Source organism: Hemitrygon akajei, chromosome 18 (assembly GCF_048418815.1).
Source record: "Hemitrygon akajei chromosome 18, sHemAka1.3, whole genome shotgun sequence".
NCBI classification, from domain to species: Eukaryota; Metazoa; Chordata; class Chondrichthyes; order Myliobatiformes; family Dasyatidae; genus Hemitrygon; species Hemitrygon akajei.
In genome coordinates, this window is record NC_133141.1 from 20102853 (window position 1) to 20122814 (window position 19962).

The window sequence follows — 19962 nt, forward strand, 5'->3', positions numbered from 1 at the left end:
GCAATAACAGAGAAGATGTGCCTGGTAGAAAATACAGTCTGCATTAGCAACTCTTGACGTCCTGAATTGAGAGATCTTTGTGGTAAAAGCAAAATCTCACCTGCCTTTTGATGGGTAAATGGAAGGGGGGGGCGGTGAGGAATCAACATGCAGCATTATTTTGAACATCTAACCACTCCACTTCATGATTTGAAAAGAGGGAAACCTTTCACCTTCCCCAGCCTACACATCCTTGAATCCCACATTACATGGTTGACTCTTAATGCTGGATAAGTTTGCAGCAATGTAAAAACAATGGCCGAACCACACCTTGCAAGCAAATTTATTTTGTAAAGCATCATGTAGTTAACTGCCTGTAAACAAGCATAGCATTCAGAAAAACAATTGTAGAAGCAAGCCCTTGGCTTTTATGGATTTCTTTTGCAAGCAATAAAGTGTGAAATGCGCTGAGGTTTTAGATTTTGTAACATGAAATAATCGAAACCTTTGCTATCAAAAGTACAAATCTGCCATTATCTAATTCAGTGGTCAGACAGGCTGTGGGGATTGAATGGCCTAATTCTGATTCTATAGCCCTATATATGTAATTATTATAAAGCAATTAATCATAACCCGGCTTCCTTTGAATAGTAAGCTTGTGTTTCCCCTCCCATGCTTTCTGCATTCCACCCCAAATAAAATTTGAACATATGCTTTACTCTTTGCAGCCATATTACATTGCAATATCTGCAATTTCTGCTGTTCTACACCGTGAAGTACCTTTTATCTGCCTCTCTGATGCTACATTTCTGTAATGCGCTAATGAAATGCAAAATGCAATTGCTGATGAGCCTTCCAACCCCTGCCATTTTGATAGCAAGTGAACTTGAGCTACCCTAGTAGAATCTTGGAACCTTCGACACCATTTATTTTTATTTTGCATCTGTCTGTTCCAGTCACTTTTGATGTTTTGTATTGTAGTCTATGACTGATGTGGTAGGAAACCCAGAGGAAGAGCGCAGAGCAGAGTTCTACTTCCAGCCCTGGGCTCAAGAGGCTGTCTGCAGATACTTCTATTCTAAGGTAAGAATATGGTAAGACTCACACCATCATTGGGTGAGATCTTTGTTCTAGTTTAATTGTGTAACAGAACATATAGATGAGTTAAAATGTTTCCATTTCATCTTGAACCCTTCATTTAGAACTATCCTTGTTTTGATGGAGTAAGCATCTGCTCTCCATCTGTTTTCTGAAGTCTCCATGCATGTTTAAAGTCATGTCATCAGTGAAGAGCAAAAGCACAAAATTTCCCGGGTTGAGACAAGTGGGCAATCCAGCTCATGTCCAGAGATAGGGAGGTGGGATGAGTGGTTCCGGAGTTGAATAGTGCTATTGAAGTAATTTTAAGTGTTGTAGTCTGTTTCAGATGTTCACTGACAAATGCACAGAACGTAAATACGTAAGCCTGCTGGTTCACTTTCCTTTTTCTTATTGAATTGTGAAGTCTTTAACTCCATATTTACTTCCCTGACAAATCTGAACCATAATATTTTGTCCTTCAAGCATTCACTTTATCTGAATTATGTGAGGGGGGAAGCAAAATAAACTCCATGATTTCATCATACTTCAAAATGCTTCATAGTTATTTAATTGCTAAGCATCCACTTGCAAATATGGCCACCCGATTATCCACAAATTGCAAATGATAAAGGGCTGTTTTGGTGGAGACATGATTTTTGACCAGGACAACTGGAGGGCTCAACTTGAGGGTTTCAGCTTAGCATCTTGTCCACTACCTAGTATCATGTTAAATTGTCAGTTTATATTATGTAGTTAAGCCATGGAAGAGAGGTTTGGAAGCATGATCTTTTGCCTCAGGCATGAATGACACCAGTTGAGCCAAGTTAATACTTAATTAAGCGTGGTGTTTGTAGCTTAAGATAATGGTTTGAAAAGGACTTGGTAACTGGGGCAGATGAACAGTAATGGATGTTTGCTTTAATGTCATAAATCTAAGATTTATTGCCCCATCTATTCATTTATTTTTTGTTTCCTTTCCTCTTTTACAACACCTATGGCCTTTAAAGAGCATTGCTTTTTCCAGAGACTAGCTTTTTGATTGATAAATGTATTGACCATGTTCCTCGCAGTTGTGTTTTTTTTTTATCAACTTTTTTAAAAGGGGAAGTGGAACCTAGCCTGTCCATCACAGGCTGTAAATAAAGTCAAATGTCTAGAAAGGTTTAAAAGATATTTTCTGATCTGTGCACCATCAATGCACTGTGAGCAACTGATTCAAACTGGTTGTGTGTACCAGTTGAATTGCCAGCTATCTTAAGCAATTGTGCTGTGTTAGCCATTATATAATGAATATGGAACATGAATTCTGGTATGATACAGCGTTTAAACAAGTGATATATTTGGAAAATCTCTGTGCAACTTCTTACTGGAGTGATGCCGATTTTCCTCTTATCTGGTTGCACCCAGTCCCTGTTCCCAGAGAAGCTAGTACATTTTAGTGTCAGGATATAAGACTGTTGCTGAAAGTTCAATGGAGCAGAAGCCCTCTCAAACCTTATTTACTGCTCCATGAAATCGTAGCTCATTTGTGGCCTGACTCCATATACCAGTCTTTGCCCCATTATCCTTACCTCCTTATACCTTTGCAATAGATTCCAGATTTGGAATTAATTATTGACCAATATCAATTGCCGTATTTCTACCACCCGCTGTATGCAAAGATGCTACTTTTGAAAGAAGAACGTAACCTGAAAGTCCTTGGAAAAATCAGCAGGTCATGCTTCATCTAACATTTCAAGTCAATGACATATCGCTTTTCAGTTCTGGTGAAAGGTTGTTCCCCTGAAAACATTAACTCTTGATTCTCTCTCTGCATGTGCTGTCTCACCTGCTGGGTGTTCACAGCGTTTTCTATCTTAAATTGGTACTGCTCTGCTCACACCCAGCAATCATTCCAGGAAAGCATTGTAACCGTGGCAGCACGGTGTCTTCTGTTTGGTCAGAGATGTGAAAAGACACATAAAAGCAAGGATGTAATGCTGAGGCTCTACAAGGCATTGGACAAACTACACTTGGAATTGTGAGCAGTTTAGGGCCTCTTATCTATGGAACAATGTGCTGGCATTGGAGAAGGTCCAGAGTAGATTCACAAGAATGAATCTGAGAATGTGTAAGGAGTGTTTGATGTCTTCAAGCCTGTACTCTCTGGTGTCTAGTAGAGTGTGTGTGTGGGGGGGTGGTGTGGGGAGGATTTCATTGAAGCTTACTGGTACTGGATGTTGGAAGGCCTAGGTAAGTGGATGTTTCCTATAGTGGGAGAGCCTAGGACCAGGGGCACAGCCTCAGAATAGAAAGATGTCCTTTTAGAGCAGAGATGAGAAGGAATTTCTTTAGCCAAAGGGTGGTGAATCTGTGGAATTCATTGCCACCGATGAGAGTGGGGGCCAAGTCATTGGGTATATTTAAAGCTGAGGTTGATAGGTTCTTGATTAGTAAGTGGGGGTCCGAAGGTTATAGGAGAAGGCAGGAGAATGGAACTAAGTGGGAAAGTAAATAAGCCATGATGGAATGGCAAAGCACAATTGATGGGCCGTGTTGTGTGTTCTTTCCTTTGCAATACCTTAGCTCTAAAGCTGGATAGCAACCTTTTCTTTCTTTCTCATTTTAGGTGCAGCAAAGGAGACAGGAGCTTGAACAAGCCCTTGGGATCCGCAATACATAAAAGGTGGCCTCATCCTACGTGTAGCAACGAGTTGACATGAGATGTCTGGGTTCAAGGTTGAACGCAGTTTTTATATGTGCACAAAGATTTCTGTTACAGTGTACAAACTGTAAAACTACATGCAACACTTGCACAAAATAAATCACCACATAGCCCTTGTACTCCTGAAGTGTTCTTTGCTACCTTTTATTATAAACTGACATGTTCCCTTTATTAAAAGCATAGGATTAGAAAGTAACATTAGCTTATTATATCCATATTTGGGGAAATATAAACCACAATTGGTTGACCTCGATAACTACATAAAATTCTATTTAAATGAACTAGTACTACTACTAATAATGATATATTAGCATACTAGATCAGATAATTAATCCTATATTTACTTTTGTTGTATTTTTCATAACCAAGAGGCTTTGTGTTGAAAGTAGCAAGTATTTTGTAGACAGACTGTGATACCAGCTACTTAACACCTGCCCTCAAAAAGAAACCATGTGCTGCTTTTAACAATGGAGTGTTTCTGAAATTCAGTGGTGATTTTGCGGCAGTATTGGTACCTGCCTGAAGGCAAGTCAGTGCCTCTTTGCCCCTTCACGTTAGATTTATGCTATCCCACTTGCCATCTTTTGGGGGGGGCTAACGTAAGGGTGCAGTGCTTATTTCTTTAAAAATCCTTAAAAATAACTAGCTTGCAAGTAATAAATGTATTAATCTCACTATTTACAATTGATTCTGTCTTGTTGCTTTGAAAGATTAATTTGAATTTGCATAAAGTTTTCAGGTTTTTCTTTCTGCTTTGAAATTCATCTCGTTAGTTTTTGACAAGTAACTAGTTACATGTTTAAAACACGTTTTTCTTTAAATTAGTGAATGACTTTAAAAATCACTCCAGTGCTGCTTTACTACTGGGTTGAATGTATCGTACGTATCTTATGTATTTTACTTTGTTCTTCTTGACTCCTATTAGAAGCTACAAAGCCAGAAATGAAGGGATAATTTTGTCTGGCTTTAGACAAAAAACTGTTGTGTACAATTCAAATTGAAAGGTGTCCGGATGACTGTAGTTGCTTTGTCTGATGCATTGATGAAGGTATTATGTACGTTTAATACTTTATGTATTGTTTAACACTTGAAGGTTGGTGTGTATAGTACCTTTAACATCACCCTTGTACTTTGTATTAGTCTTAATAGAGCTCAGTACAATTCTACTGTAAGGTTACAGTAATAACTGTAGCACAATTTTTGTTTGGGAGCTTTCTGCGACACACTTTAAACTTTTCAAGGCACAAAACAGTCACTTAAGTTTTACCTCTCTGAACATGCAAATGAAACCCAGTCCAGTGGTTGTACAAACTACAACAGTTGGACGAAACCTTCATAGGAGTCAATATTTTGTAGCAGTTTAAAGGTTAATTAGTTTAAAAAGTGAAGGAGTGATTAAACTGATACACGATCCCTACCATTCCTTAATATTGCAGCAGCTTATGTGTGAACCCTCTTACAGGTAAAGAACATTATTTTTATCAAGTTTAATTCTGAGGTCTTGCAATATGTTTCTTAACAATAGCCCTTTGAAGCTTGATTCTATTATTCAATTTGGGAAGAGTTGACGCCAGTCTCAAGCATAAAAAGACACTATGCCCTATTTAACAGCACTCATTTGGGAGAGTAAGTTATGCAAATTCCAAAACAAAGGCATGTGTTTTCTTGAACACACTTTTTATCACTCAATAGTGCCCATCCACTCAATAAAGCCTTACTGAGTGGGTGGGCACTATTGATCAATAAAAATATGTTCAAGTCCCCTCTGACATTCGGTGCCCAGATTTTCATGTAGTGATTAGCTGGATAAGCTGTTGGAGGTTGGACAGTGCCTATGATCAGAGGCTGAAAGCAGGGCATAAAATGTTACATTTTTAAAATAAATTTATGACCTGTAGCCTAAATTAGAACAGGACAGATTTGTCCCCTTGTTAGGGTGACAGCATTGCTGTTGTCAAACTGATGCTTTATTCCTACATTGTAACTGAAAAGTCCAAGCAATGCTTTTTTTGTACCTGTAGAATTTTCTCCCCCTTTAAATCTAGAATGCAAGGTTAACACTTTTGCTTCAAAGAGAATAAAACAGTTAAAATAAATCTCCCCAATAGGGTGGTTGAGGTCCTTAGGAGCTCACCTTATCATTTAAATCATGCTTGGACAACAACATTCCAAGTTCATTTGCTGGTTTGTTCGTTTTTCTGCTTGGACAGAACTTGACATGCTACAATTGGCCACTCCCAGGGTGGGAGAAAAAAGAAGAAAGAATTAGCCAGAATTGCTGCCCAGTTACTGCTTGGCTCTTTGTTATTGAATACCGCTTCAGTGTTCCATATCTAGGCTTGCTGCTGAGTAATTGATTAGAGAAGGTGGGGTCCATGCCAACATCCATGAAATCATAACTTGAAGCATTTGAAAGGGTTGCAGAGGGCAGATCTTCTAAATTATCATTGGATAAAAAGCAATAACAATTGACTTTCTTCAGTAACTGACCAGCTGGGAATTGCAGCTGAAAACAAATCAGTTATGTTTCCAGTGACATTAAAAGTTTTTCCCTTGATTATGCTGCTATTAGATACTTAATCTGAAGCCACTTGGATGTTTGAAGTGGGCTCTGTGTGTTTGATGGCACACATCTGTATTGCTAGATGTTGTTGGATCTGTTTTATTCCATTCAGCTACCTCTTCAAATGTTGAAAAAAAACAAAATGAAAGTAATTTGATTTCAAACACTTGCGTCCTCTTTCTTGGTATGACTGTGGTTAGGATGGGGGTAGTCACAAATAGAAGCAGTTAAACCTCAGCAGTTATGCTGCAATAAGCTGTATTTTTACTGAGTAACATTTTGAGGGACCATTTTTGTACACTATGCTTGTATGTGTCACTCAGTTTTAATAAAACCTTCAACACAGAATATCATTGTGTGGTTTACTGCGGCAATCATTTGCTTTTAGTACTGCTCCTGTAACATTGTAAGGCACAATTGCAGTTCTGTTCAGTACATGGTAATTTGATTTCTTTTGCTTTTCTTTTCTGAAAAAGGACCTAGTTAACGTACAGATTCAGTTTTGAAACTGCATTAATTGCACTGATTATCTGCTGCATAATGAAAGTGGCAGATTATTGAAAATTATGTCCAGTTCCAATGTCACAGGACTATTCCAATAGAAGTTTGATTCTTGCACTGTTATCCAATAAGCAGCCACCATCTTGCGTGTAAGAAACAAACCAATCTGGCAGGAGTGAATCAAATTGGCAATTTGTTTCCTTCTGTATTTAATGACCTCTTAATCCCATTGGTGTATTCTAGCCAAGCAATGCAACCACCGTGCAGTGGGCTCTTTGCATGAGGCTAATAAAAATTAGTATAATAAATGAGTTATTTTTAACCTGCTGCACAAAACAGTGAGGTTTATTCCCCATTACTGTGATACAAAGCACAATTTGGATAGTAGTGATCTCAAACTTGCAAATTAAAAAATTAAGCACCTGAAATCCAGTGTACTTGGACTGGGGCAAGTGCACTAAGAGGTCTTGGAAATCAAGCCCTTTTGTATTATCAACAAATCAGTTCACTATCCATCACGCTAAGCTTTCAGTACAGCTAGTAATCTCACCAGTGGCAACTCACATTTAACCTGGTAGCTTAATTGCAAAAAACAATGCACTGGATATGACAATTTTGATTCTAGTTTCCAAAAATGTTGCTGCAATTGCAGGGAAACTTACTCGTGACATTGCTTCCAAAGTACAAAACTGAGCCTTTGCTTTTCATGCTGCTCATCCTCAGCACACACAGTAATGACCAATTAGTAACTAGAAATGCTGTGAATATTTTGATACTGTGATGATATTTTTGTGCCTTTCAGGACTTGAATGGTTATGTTCAAAGTCCTGTAGGGAAAGTATTCATTTAGTCCTGACAAAGGTACCTAATTATTTTTTTCTCAAGCCATTTTTCCCTTAATGGGGCAGCCTTAATGTACTTTAAAACCTTCAATAGTTTCATGCATTTTTTTAAATGTGCAGCAATGGCTTATCCAAGTAGTGTAACTACTTCCTGGCTTATAATTTTTGAATACTTTTTCTGCCCCATTTCTCTACCCATTTGCTAGCATTAGCTGGACTTTCATCGAATGATGGGAAATGCTGGCAGGTTTTCCCAGCTATGCAAGACCATCTGACTGATCTTAATCAGATGTTCCTCCAATGTCCGAGCATGTTTTTCCGAGATTGGTTAATGATCGGGGTAACAAATTTCTCCCTTGGATGCTGAGGCCATTGTTTAAATTATGAGCTCTTGGCCTCAATTGATTAATTAAGCACAGACTGTACAACTAAAAGTGACGTGAAGCTTGTTTGTCCCTGCATAAAACTTGCATGCATGTGGAGAGCCTCTTCACTGTTTGGCTATATGCAGCTGGCTGCAAAACCCCGATCTGCTGGCGCAAATTCCCCCTCCTGTGTGCACACAATAGAAAGGAAATGATAAAGCTAGAAGATGCAGAAAAGATTCACTAGGGTGTTTCTGGAACTGGAGTTTGGACAGTCTGTGACTCTTTTCCCTGGAGCAAAGGAGGCTGAGGGGTGACTTCTTAAAGATTTATAAAATCATTAAGGACATAGATAGGATGAAGGCACACAGAAAGTGGTGGGTATATGGAATGAGCTACCAGAAAAAGTGGTACATGTGAGGACAATTACAACATTTGCACAGGTACATGGACAGGAAAGGTTAGAGGGATATGGTCGGAATGTAGGCAAATGGAGCTAGCTTAGATGGGTAGCTTGGTCAGCATGGAGGGCTGTTTCCGTGTAATTATGCCTCTATATCCACACAGTCATTTGGTGCCTGTGAACATTCTGCGGGCAATGTACTCTTCTTTGAACTCTGAACTATAGCTGATTTTGCCTCTGAACACCAATGTGTTTTAAAACACATTCTGAAAACTTGAAGGCTGTCTATCCAGTATCTGAGTGTTACACTAATACAGGAGCCTTTATTTTTAAATCAGATGTTAAACTACATCTTTTGTGATTCAAAGCTGCTCCTTTTTTTCTGAGAGGAGCAGGTGAGTTCTCGCAGGTCTTCTGAGCGATATTCATTGGTTAATCAAAGTCAAAAACAAGTGATAAAGTCATTATCACAACTTTATGGAACCTTGTTCTGCGCAAAATAGCTTCTGCTTTTCCACATAAGTGACCACTTCAAGAAGTGCTCATTAGTTGTGAAAGGTGCAATCCAAATGCAAGCTTGTTCTCCCCACAGATGCATCCTGATAGTATTCCCAGCATTTTCTGTTTTTATTAATGGTATTCAGCATTTGCATTTTTTATTTTCCATTTTTTTTCTATCTCATCTTCTCTCATACGGAAATCTGGCAGCGCTATGACAAACTTGGAAGCTCTGCTTGGTCTTGCTCAGGCTGCATCAGTCTCATTGGCCACATACGATGCTTAAAAGGTGTCCACGAGAAAAGAAATAAATCAGAAGTCATGTCACAAAGCTACATACCTCCCTTACTGCAGCATAGTAGGCAAGGTCATATCCCTACATCTGTTCACTGAATGCAAATGTCAGGTACTTTTGCAGAGCAAGTCATTCCAGTGTCGTCAAATTAATTCTGCCACAACTTTCAGGGTTTATTTTTAAAGTAGAAGGAACTGATTTGCAAATGTAATTAAGGAACTGAGGCCAAAATGGTTCTTATTGTTAGCTGTTCATCTATTTTAGGAATTTCTCATGCAAACAAAATCTTTCTATTCAGACTGACTGGTCTACAGTAGCATGTTTTCTGTATCACCCTTCTGAATTTAGCAATTTAAACTTGCTTCCACCACTTCTGGGGGAGTGCATCAGATCCTAGTGATTCACTGCATAAAATGTTTACATACTTCTATTTGGTTCTTTTTATGCCTTTGCCCCTTCTTCCAATGGGAGCCACCTCTCTCTTTCTACACTTGTCTACATCCTTCATGGTTTTAAATACCTATGTTGGATCTCACAACTTCTGTCCCATGGAAAGCAATCCAAACGTATCCAATCTATTCACTTCAAAGACCTTTAGAATAATTTGAGTAAATCTATTTTGCATCCTCATCTACAAAGCTGTTACATCTTCCCTAAAGAGTGCTCAGAATTGGACCAGAATTCTAGTTGTAGCTGAATCACGGTTTTATAAAGATTCATCCCAACTTCCTTCCTTGCTCTTCTTTCTGTACCTCTCTACAAATAGTGGATTAAGTTTTTTTTTGAAGATTTCTCAATGCACACTGCCACTCGATCCAAAGCTATAGTATCTGCTCCTATAGCCCCTTTTGGAATTGTAATCTCCAGTTTATACTGCCTTGTCATGCTTCCTATTCAAATACAATATTACATTTCCCAACATTAAACTTCATCTGCCACCGAGCAACCCATTTGAAACATGTGTTCATATCTATTACTATCCTCCACACAGTTCACTGCTCCCAGGCTTTGCATTATCCGCGGGTGCGAAAATGACACCCTGTAAACCTTTTACCTTTGGTATTTACCAAGAAAAGCAGCAACCCAACTACTGCGCCCAAGAAGTTCCAATGTACACTTCCCTCCAGTCCAAAAATTCTGAATCCCATCTGTTCTTGCCATCCACTTTTAACATTTGAACAGAAAAAGGCCATAGATATAGGAGCAGAATTAGTCCATTTGGCCCATTGAGTGCTCTGCCATTTCATCATAGTTGATCCATTTTCCCTCTCAGCCCCAATCCCCTGCCTTCATGCCCTGACTAATCAAGAATCTATCAACCTCTGTCTTAAATATACCCAATGACTTGACCTCCACAGCCGCCTGTGACACCCAGTTCCACAGATTCACCACTCTCTTCCTAAAGAAATTCTTCCTCACATCTGTTCTAAATGGACATCCCTCTATTCTGAGGCTGTGTCCTCTGGTCTTAGACTCCCCTATCATAGGAAACATCCTCTCCACATCCACTCTATCAAGGCCTTTCAACATTCAATAGGTTTCAATTAGGTCACCCCTCATTCTTCTGAATTCCAGTGAGTACAGGCCCAGAGCCATCATCCTTTCAATCCCGGAATCATTTTCATGAATCTCCTTTGAACCCTCTCTGATGTCAGCACATCCTTCCTTAGATAAGGGGCCCAAAACTGCTCACAATACTCCCAAGTGAGGCCTCACCAGTGCCTTATAAAGCCTCAGCTTTACAGCCTTGCTCACCACCTACTCAACCTGTAAATTAACCTTCAGGGAATCCTGCATGAGGACTCCCAAGTCCCTTTGCACTTCAGATTTTTTAACTTTGCTCTCCTTTTAGAAAATAGTCTATGCTTTTATTCCTTCTCCCAAAGTGCATGATCATACATTTCCCTACACTGTATTCCTTCTGCCACTTCTTTGCCCATTCTTCTAATCTGTCCAAGTCCTTCTGTGGCCTCTGCTTTCTCAAAACTACCTGCCCCTCCACCTATCGTTTCATCCACCAACTTGGCCACAAAGCCGTCAATTCCATCACCCAAGTCATTGACATATAACATTAAAAGAATCTGTCCCAACACAGACCCCTGTGGAACACCACTAATCACAGACAGCCAATCAGAAAAGGCTCCCTTTATTCCCACTCTTTTCCTCCTGCCAATCAGCTACTGCTTTTTTCATGCTGGAATCTTTTCTGTAATACCATGGGCTCTTGTTAAGCAGTTTCATGTGTGGCACCTTACCAGAGACCTTCTGAAAATCCAAGTTCACAACATCCACAGATTCTCCTTTGTTTATCCTTCTTGTTATTTCTTCAAAGAATTCCAACAGATTGGTCAGGCAAGATTTTCCCTTGCTGACTTTGGCCTATTTTACCATATGCTTCCAAGTACCCTGAAACCACATCCTTAACAATTGACTCCCAACATCTTCCCAACCACTGAGATCAGAATTTCCTTTCTTCTGCCTCTCTCTGGAGGGACCAGTCAGATTGCTGTATTATGGGGCTGGATGCCTAAGGTAGAAGCAGATGAGTTATATAGCTCTCCTTACATGCACTTCAACTCTTTGAATGATTATGCAGAAAGTCTGAGGTTAATAACTCATCTCCTTCTACCTTAGGCCACAAATCTATCAATCACCCTGATGAGTTATTAACTGCACGTGCATGTAACGAGAGCTGTATAACTCATCTGCTTCTACCTTAGGCCACAAATCTATCAATCACCCTGATGAGTTATTAACTGCACGTGCATGTAACGAGAGCTGTATAACTCATCTGCTTCTACCTTAGGCCACAAACTTATCAATCACCCCTGCTGTGGACACTTTCTGGAGGTCCAAGATCCGTATGCTCCACGACCGCCGGACTAAGTGTGTAAATGTAGGAGGGGACAATGTTGAAAAATAAATGTGTTAGGTTTTCTAAAATTGACTCCTTCTACCTTAGGCCATGAACTTAGCAATCACCCCTTGTACATCAATTCTTTTTAAAATATCAATTCCATCAGCTTTTTAAAAAAATCAGCATGCAAACAATGCTCAGAGGCAACACTATATTCTCCTATATTCTCTTACGTTCTGATGAAGGATCTCAATCTGCACATTAACTTTTTTTCCCACAGATGCTGCCTAACTTGCTGAGGGTTTCCAGCAATTTCTGTTTTTATTTCTCTTCTATCGGTTTATTGTGGGTGAAAATCCAGGTTTGGGGATTTTGGTGTAAAACTATCAGTGTAGTTCAAGGCAAGTGCTGCACTATCAAAAGATCTGACAATCAGACAAGTATAAAAGTACACGTGGTTCTATTTGTAAAGTAGGCCAATATCTCATTTGAAGCACAGCCTGATCATTGTGACATTGCTGTGTTTTGAAGCCTCGTCAATACACAACAGCTGTTGTATTTCCTGTATTGCAACAGTGCCTGTGAAATTCTTTGGGACACCCTAAGATTGAGAAGCACACTGTGTAAACATTAACTTTTTTACTTCATTCATTCTGGGTTACATGCGAGCTACTCCCAGATCATGGGACATGGGAGGGGAGGAGGGAATCATAGTCAGTTTTGCCCTCAGCATCTTAAGGATAACATTGAAAGGAGTTCACAATAGATCCATAATCAGGAATCAAGACATAAAAACAAAAAGCCCTGGAGGCATGGCCTCTATGAAATGAGGAACAGTTAGTAATTTTGGTATGGTTTTTATCTTAGATTTGGAAGGTATTCTAAGGGACTAGATATACATGTATTTGGTTAGAATGGGACTGATTAGGGATAGTCAACTTGGCTTTGTGCATGGTAAGTCATGTCTAACCAAGCTTATAAAGTTTTTTGAGGAAGTTACCAGGAAAGTTGAAGACAAGGCAGTGAATGCTATTGACAAAGTCTTACATGGGAGGTTTGTCAAGGAGGTTCAGTTGCTTGACATTCAAGATGAGGTATTAAAATGGATAAGACATTGACTTCGTGGGAGAAGCCAGAGAGTAGTTGTAGATAGTTGCCTCCCTGACAGGAGGTCTGTGACTATTGGAGTGTTCCACAGACCAGTGCTGGGTCTGTTGTTGTTTGTCATCTATATCAATATCAATGATCTGGATGATAATGTGGTAAACTGGGTCAGCAAATTTGCGGATCACACCAAGACTGGGGGTGTAGTGGACAATGAGGAAAACTGTCAAAGTTTGGAGTGGGATCTGGACCATCTAGAAATTGCGCTTAAAAATGGCAGATGGAATTTAATGCAGTGAAGTGCAAAGTGTTCTACTTTTGGAGGACAACCAGGGTAGGTCTTACACAGTGAGTGGTAGGGTACCGAGGAGTGCAGTAGAACAGGGATCTGGGAATACAAGTACACAATTCCTTGAAAGAGGTGTCCTAGGTAGATAAGACCATAAAGAAATCTTTTAGTGCTTTGGCCTTCAAAAATCAAAATACTGAGTACAGAAAATGAGACGGTATGTTGAAGTTGTATAAGATGTTGGTGAGGTCTAATTTGGAGTATTGTGTGAAGTTCTGGTCACCTACCTATAGGAAAGATGTAAATATGACTGAAAGAGTACAGAGAAAATTTACAGGGATGTTTTCAGGACTTGACCTGAGTTATAGGGAAAGGTTAGGACTTTATTCACAAGAATGTGGAAGATTGAGGGGAGATTTGATAGAGGTATACATAATTATGAGGGGTATAGATAGGGTAAATGCAAGCAGGTTTTTTCCACTGAAGTTGGGTGAGATTAAAACTAGAAGTTATGGGTTAAGGGTGAAAGGTGAAATGTTTAAGGGGAACATGAGGGGGAACTTATTCACTGAGAGGGTGGTGAGAGTGTGGAAAAAGGTGCCGGTGGATGTATGTTTGATTTCAACATTTAAGAGAAATTTGGATTGGTACATAGAGGGAAGGGATATGGAGGGCTATGGTCTAGGTGAGGCTCGATGGGACAAGGTCAATTAATCACTTGGCATGGACTAGATGGGGAAAAAGGCCTGTTTCTGTTCTGTAGTGTTCTATGACTTTATGGTTCTATTTCCAGTATCTGCAGTTTAATTGATTTTCATTTACTGCAATTTATTTAAGGTTATGATAGGATTACAGGGAGGTTGAAGAAACTAGTTTCCACTTAATGAGTAGTTTTGAAACTTTGTCTGAAAGCATTTCAATACAAAAACCCTGTACATTGTGGCTATATGTGAAAAGATACTTGTATTCTTGAAACTTGAAATAATATCCACAACCAATAAGACAACATACTTGGCCCAAAGTGAGCCAAAGAGCAAACTGAAGGAAGCAGGGGCTAGGTATTGTTTTGTGCTGGCAAGAGCACTTGCCTAGTGTGCAGTGAGTTCAAATTATTGCATCCAAAGCAGGTATAAAGAAGTCATAGCTTCCTCTATAATAGTCCACATTATTGGATTTGGCAACTGGTGGTTATGTGTAAGTAAACACGAGGAAATCTGCAGGTGCTGGAAATTCAAATAACACACACAAAGTGCTGGTGAAACACAGCAGGCCAGGCAGCATCTATAGGAAGAAGCGCTGTCGACGTTTCGGGCCGAGACCCTTCGTCAGGACTATTTACTATTATAGATGCTGCTTGGCCTGCTGAGTTCCACCAGCATTTTGTGTGTGTTAGGTGTAAGTTCCAGCTCTTAATCATGATTCACATCTAATGCATTTCATTTTGTGTAATTTAAAATGTACATGTTTTGTATTTGACATGGTGCATTTAGTGAAAATACAGTAGGTATTGGTGCATGGAATGCCATTCTTCAATGTAGTTTTGTGCATTTAGAATGCACAGTACATTTCCCTGAGTTAAAAATGACAGCAAGTTTGGATGCTCTTTTTAATCAGCATAGCTCCCAATTTTTGCACTGAAAAATAAAGTCAGATTTGCTCGGTTATTTATGTCTTAGAGGATAGATAGATAGATAGATAGATACTTTATTCATCCCCATGGGGAAATTCAACTTTTTTCCAATGTCCCATACACTTGTTGTAGCAAAACTAATTACATACAATACTTAACTCAGTAAAAAATATGATATGCATCTAAATCACTATCTCAAAAAGCATTAATAATAGCTTTTAAAAAGTTCTTAAGTCCTGGCGGTAGAATTGTAAAGCCTAATGGCATTGGGGAGTATTGACCTCTTCATCCTGTCTGAGGAGCATTGCATCGATAGTAACCTGTCGCTGAAACTGCTTCTCTGTCTCTGGATGGTGCTATGTAGAGGATGTTCAGAGTTATCCATAATTGACCGTAGCCTACTCAGCGCCCTTTGCTCAGCTACCGATGTTAAACCCTCCAGTACTTTGCCCACGACAGAGCCAGCCTTCCTTACCAGCTTATTAAGACGTGAGGCGTCCCTCTTCTTATTGTATCATTATCATTATCATTGAAAATATCATGAATGGATGAGCACGGAGGGATAATAAATCAGCCATGATGGTCCAAATGGCCTAATTCTGCTCCTAAGTCTTCTGGTCTTTATATAAGTTTATAAAATTGTCGGAGGCATGGATAAGGTGGATGGTAGCAGCCTTTTCTCTGGGGCAGCGAAGTCCAAAACTAAGGGGCATAGATTTGGAGGGAGAAGGTTTAAAAGGGACCTGCGGGGCAGCTTTTTCACAGAGGTTGGTGAGTATAATGAATGATCTTCCAGAGAAAGTGCTTGAGCAGGTACAATAATATCATTTAAGAAGCACTGGGTTTGGTGCACAGAGGGATATGGGCTGAATGCAGGGAATTGGGAGTAGATGGATAGGCACCGTGGATGGCATGTACCTGTTGGGCCGAAAGGCTTGTATCCATGCTGTGTTGCTCCATGACTCTGAAAGGGGTAGAGGGAAGGGAGAGGAGATGAGAACAACCCAAAATGTGATGCACTACAATCAGATTCATCTGTTAGCTGAGAATTGGGATCGGTAGAATTGTGATGAACTCCATGGTTAGATGCCCAATTACTGAACCCATTGCAGGGATTAGTGCAGCACTGTTCCCAATCCCTGATAGTTTTTCATTCTGCTGAGCAACGGGGGTGACTCCCCTGCCTCCTTAGATAGAGGTATTGGAAGGTGCATATGATTCACACAATCAGCACTGGAGGCCAGGATTGCATCCGGATGACTGGCATGAGGCAGTATCTCTAACCTCTCTGCCACTGTGCACATTAGACTTCAAAATCTCACCATTGTGTATCCCTCTAACTACCTCCAGCCCCACAGACTCCCAATGCTCAGATTCTGACCTTTCATAAAGCCCTTTGTCCACTTGACTGACTATTGTGGCTATGCCTTTAAATACCAAGTCCACAATAGTGGTAACTGGCTTATTATTGTTATACACTGAGATACAGTGAAAAACGTTTGTGTGCCATCCAGACAGGTTGTTTCACGGTCAGGACATTGAGGTAGTAGAAGGGAAAGCAATAACAGAATACACAATAAAGTGTTGTACTTACAGGGAAAGCGTAAGCATATAGATAATGAGGTGAAAGGTCATAATGAGATAGATTGAGAGAGAAGAGTTCATCTTGAACAGATGAGGTCTATGTCTTTTAGCCTGATGGTACGTCTTATCAAGCTTTTGCATCTTCTGCCCGATGGAAGGGTGATGGGGGATAAGAAAGTTTAAATAGTTCCCCTTGGCCTCTCCATACCTCTCAGTACCCCACTCCCAATTGCCACTTGATCCAAAGATCCTCAATGAATCACAGTAGTCCTTTTGTGACGTTCCCGAACTCAGTATGTTCCCTAACTTCTTTACACTAAGGAGAGACTTCCTAACAACAAAATGAATTAGAATCAGAATCAGGTTTAGTATCACTGGCATATGTCGTAAAGTTTGTTAACTTTGCAGCAGCAGTACAATGAAATACATGATAAGAAAATAAAAATGTGAATTAGAGTAAATATATATAGTAAATAGTTAAATGAAATAAGTAGGGCAAAAATAGAAATTTAAAAAATAGTGAGGTAGTGTTTGTGGGTTCAATATCCATTCAGAAAGCAGATGGCAGTGGGGAAGAAGCTGTTCCTGAATCACTGAGTTTGTGCCTTCAGGCTCCTGTATCTCCTTCCTGATGGTAGCAATGAGAGCAAGGTATAACCTGGGTGATGGGGGTCCTTAATAATGGACGCCACCTTTCTGAGACATCACTCCTTGAAAATGTCCTGGATACTATGGAGGCTAGTGCCCATGATGAAGCTGATTAAGTTTACAACTCTCTGCAACTTACTTCAATCCTGTGCAGTAGCCTCTCCCCTCACTGACCCCCACCGCCAGTGATGCAGCCAGTTAGAATGCTCTCCATGGTACATCTGTAGAAATTGCGAGTGCTTTAGGTGACAAACCAAATCTCAAACTCCTAATGAATTACAGCCGCAGTTGTACCTTCTTTGTAGCTGCATCAAGATGCTGGGTCCAGGTTAGATCTTCAGAGATATCGACACGCAGGAACTTGAAATCGATCACTCTTTCCGCTTCTGAATGGGAGCAGCCTCCTGAACTAGTTTTACCATTCCATACCTTAACACTGGAACCTGACTTGGTTCCATGGACTTCCCATCCTCCCCTAGTAACAACGTACAGAACACTGCAGTTGCTAGAAATCTGATATTAAGCCTTCAGTAGGTCAGGCTGCATCTGCGGCAAGAGATGTAACATTTCAAGCAAACACACAGACAAATGGAGATCTGGGCTAAGAGAGGAGCAAAGCCCCTTGGAGGCTGGAGGTACTGGAAGAAAATTATAGGTAATTAACTGCCAAAGTAGAAGGTGAAGCCCTGCCATTCCTAGAAACCTGAAGTAAGTGCAGATGAGAGATAAAAATGGTATCTCTATAAAACTTGTTCAGCTGAGATTACAGCTTTTTATTTGCTTGGTTCTTAGTAAGAATCTACACCTGACAGCATTTCAACAAGGCATTCCTCTGTGTTTAATAGTGACCTTCCTTCCTGCATCAGCACAATCTTTAGATGTGAGCTTGTGCTTCACACTCACTCAGAAGGAGGAATGCGGCTTCAGATTCTTATCCAGTGCCACGAATGTGGTAATATAGGCTGATGCTCTTGTAGAGTGTTGGTGGAGCCCTATACTGTTATAGTTATAAAGGAACAGGCCATTTAGCCCATCATATCCATGCTGACCATCAAGCACCATCTATACTTACCTCATTTCCCCCTTTGTATCCCCAGCAACTCTATTCCCCCTCCCCACACTGATACTCCTGGCAACCATAAGACCATAAGACATAGGAACAGAATTAGGCCTTTCAGCCCATCGAGTCTGCTCCGCCATTCCATCATGGCTGACCCTGGATCCCACTCAACCCCATACACCTGCCTTCTCACCATATCCTTTGATGCCCTGACTGATCAGGAAACGATCAACTTCCACCTTAAATATACCCCCGGACTTGGCCTCCACCGCAGTCTGTGGCAGAGCATTCCACAGATTCACTGCTCTCTGGCTAAAAAAAAATCCTTCTTACCTCTGTTCTATAAGGTCACCCCTCAATTTTGAGTCTGTGCCCTCTAGTTTTGGATACCTCCACCATAGGAAACCACCTCTCCACATCCACCCTATCTAGTCCTTTCAATGTTCGGTAGGTTTCAATGAAATCCCCCCGCATTCTTCTAAATTTCAGTGAGTACAGGCCCAAAGCTGCCAAACGCTCCTCATGTGTTAACCCCTTCACTCCCAGAATCATCTTTCTGAACCTTCTCTGGACTCTCTCCAATGACAACGCATCCTTTCTGAGGAATGGTGCCCAAAACTGTTGACCTCTATGCAAAGGACAATTTACAATGTCCAGTTAACCAACTAGATATGGGGAAAACCACACACAGATAGCAATCAGATGGACCCTTGAATACCTCGGTGTGATCTTGCACCTTATTGTCTGCCTGCACTGCACATTCTCTGTAGCTGTTACACCTCATTACACTTAGTGCTAGACCTGCCCCTACACCTTCTCCCTCACTACCATTCAGGGCCCCAAACAGTTTTCCAGGTGAAGTGACACTTTACCTCTGACTTGGTTAGGGTCATCTACTGTATCTGGTGCTCCTGGTGTGGCTTCCCGTATGTCAGTGAGACCGAACATAGATTGGGAGACTGCTTCGCTGAGCACCTATGCTCCGTCCGCCAGGAAAAGTGGGATCACCCAGTGGCCACCCATTTTAATTCCACTTCCCATTCCCATTACAATGTGTCTATCCATGACCTCCTCCACTGTCGTGATGAAGCCACACTTGGGTTGGAGGAACAACACCTTATATTCCATCTGAGTAGCCTCCAACCTGATGGCATGAACATCGATTTCTTAAACTTCGATAATGCCGCCCCCTTCACCATTCCCCATCCCCTTTACCCTCTCACCTTATCTCCTTGCTTTCCTCTGGTGCTCCTCCCTCCTTTTCTTTCTTCTGTCCTCTTCTATCAGACTCCCCCATCTCTTTCATCAATCAACTCCCCAGCTCTTTACTTAACCCTCCCATCCCTTCCATAGGAGCTGACTGGCCTACTGAGTTCCTCCAGCATTTTGAGTGTGTTGCTTGGGTATCCAGCATCTGCAGATTTTCTCTTGTTTGTGATTCTGCATTGTTATTGTTTTACCTTGTTCTACCTCAGTGCACCATGTAATGATCTGATATGTATGAACAGTATCTAACCTAACTCAAGGCCAGGTTTGAACCTGAGTCTCTGAAGCTGTTAG

The 19962-nt window shown here is 40.6% G+C and overlaps 1 protein-coding gene across 6 annotated transcripts in view; it reads left to right on the forward strand.

Moving 5' to 3' along the window:
• The window catches only part of smarcd1 (SWI/SNF related BAF chromatin remodeling complex subunit D1), a 61523-nt gene that overhangs the window by 33229 nt on the left and 8332 nt on the right, over positions 1 to 19962 (forward strand). For 2 of the 6 annotated variants that reach the window (XM_073071030.1, XM_073071032.1), the window contains exons 12-13: positions 961 to 1062; positions 3668 to 6674. The exons of the other annotated variants lie outside the window; for them this stretch is intronic. In XM_073071030.1, the coding sequence (XP_072927131.1) occupies positions 961 to 1062; positions 3668 to 3721 (156 nt within the window). In that variant the 3' untranslated portion in view covers positions 3722 to 6674. Of the gene's footprint in view, positions 1 to 960; positions 1063 to 3667; positions 6675 to 19962 lie in introns of those variants that run through there. 6 annotated transcript variants of the gene reach the window in all.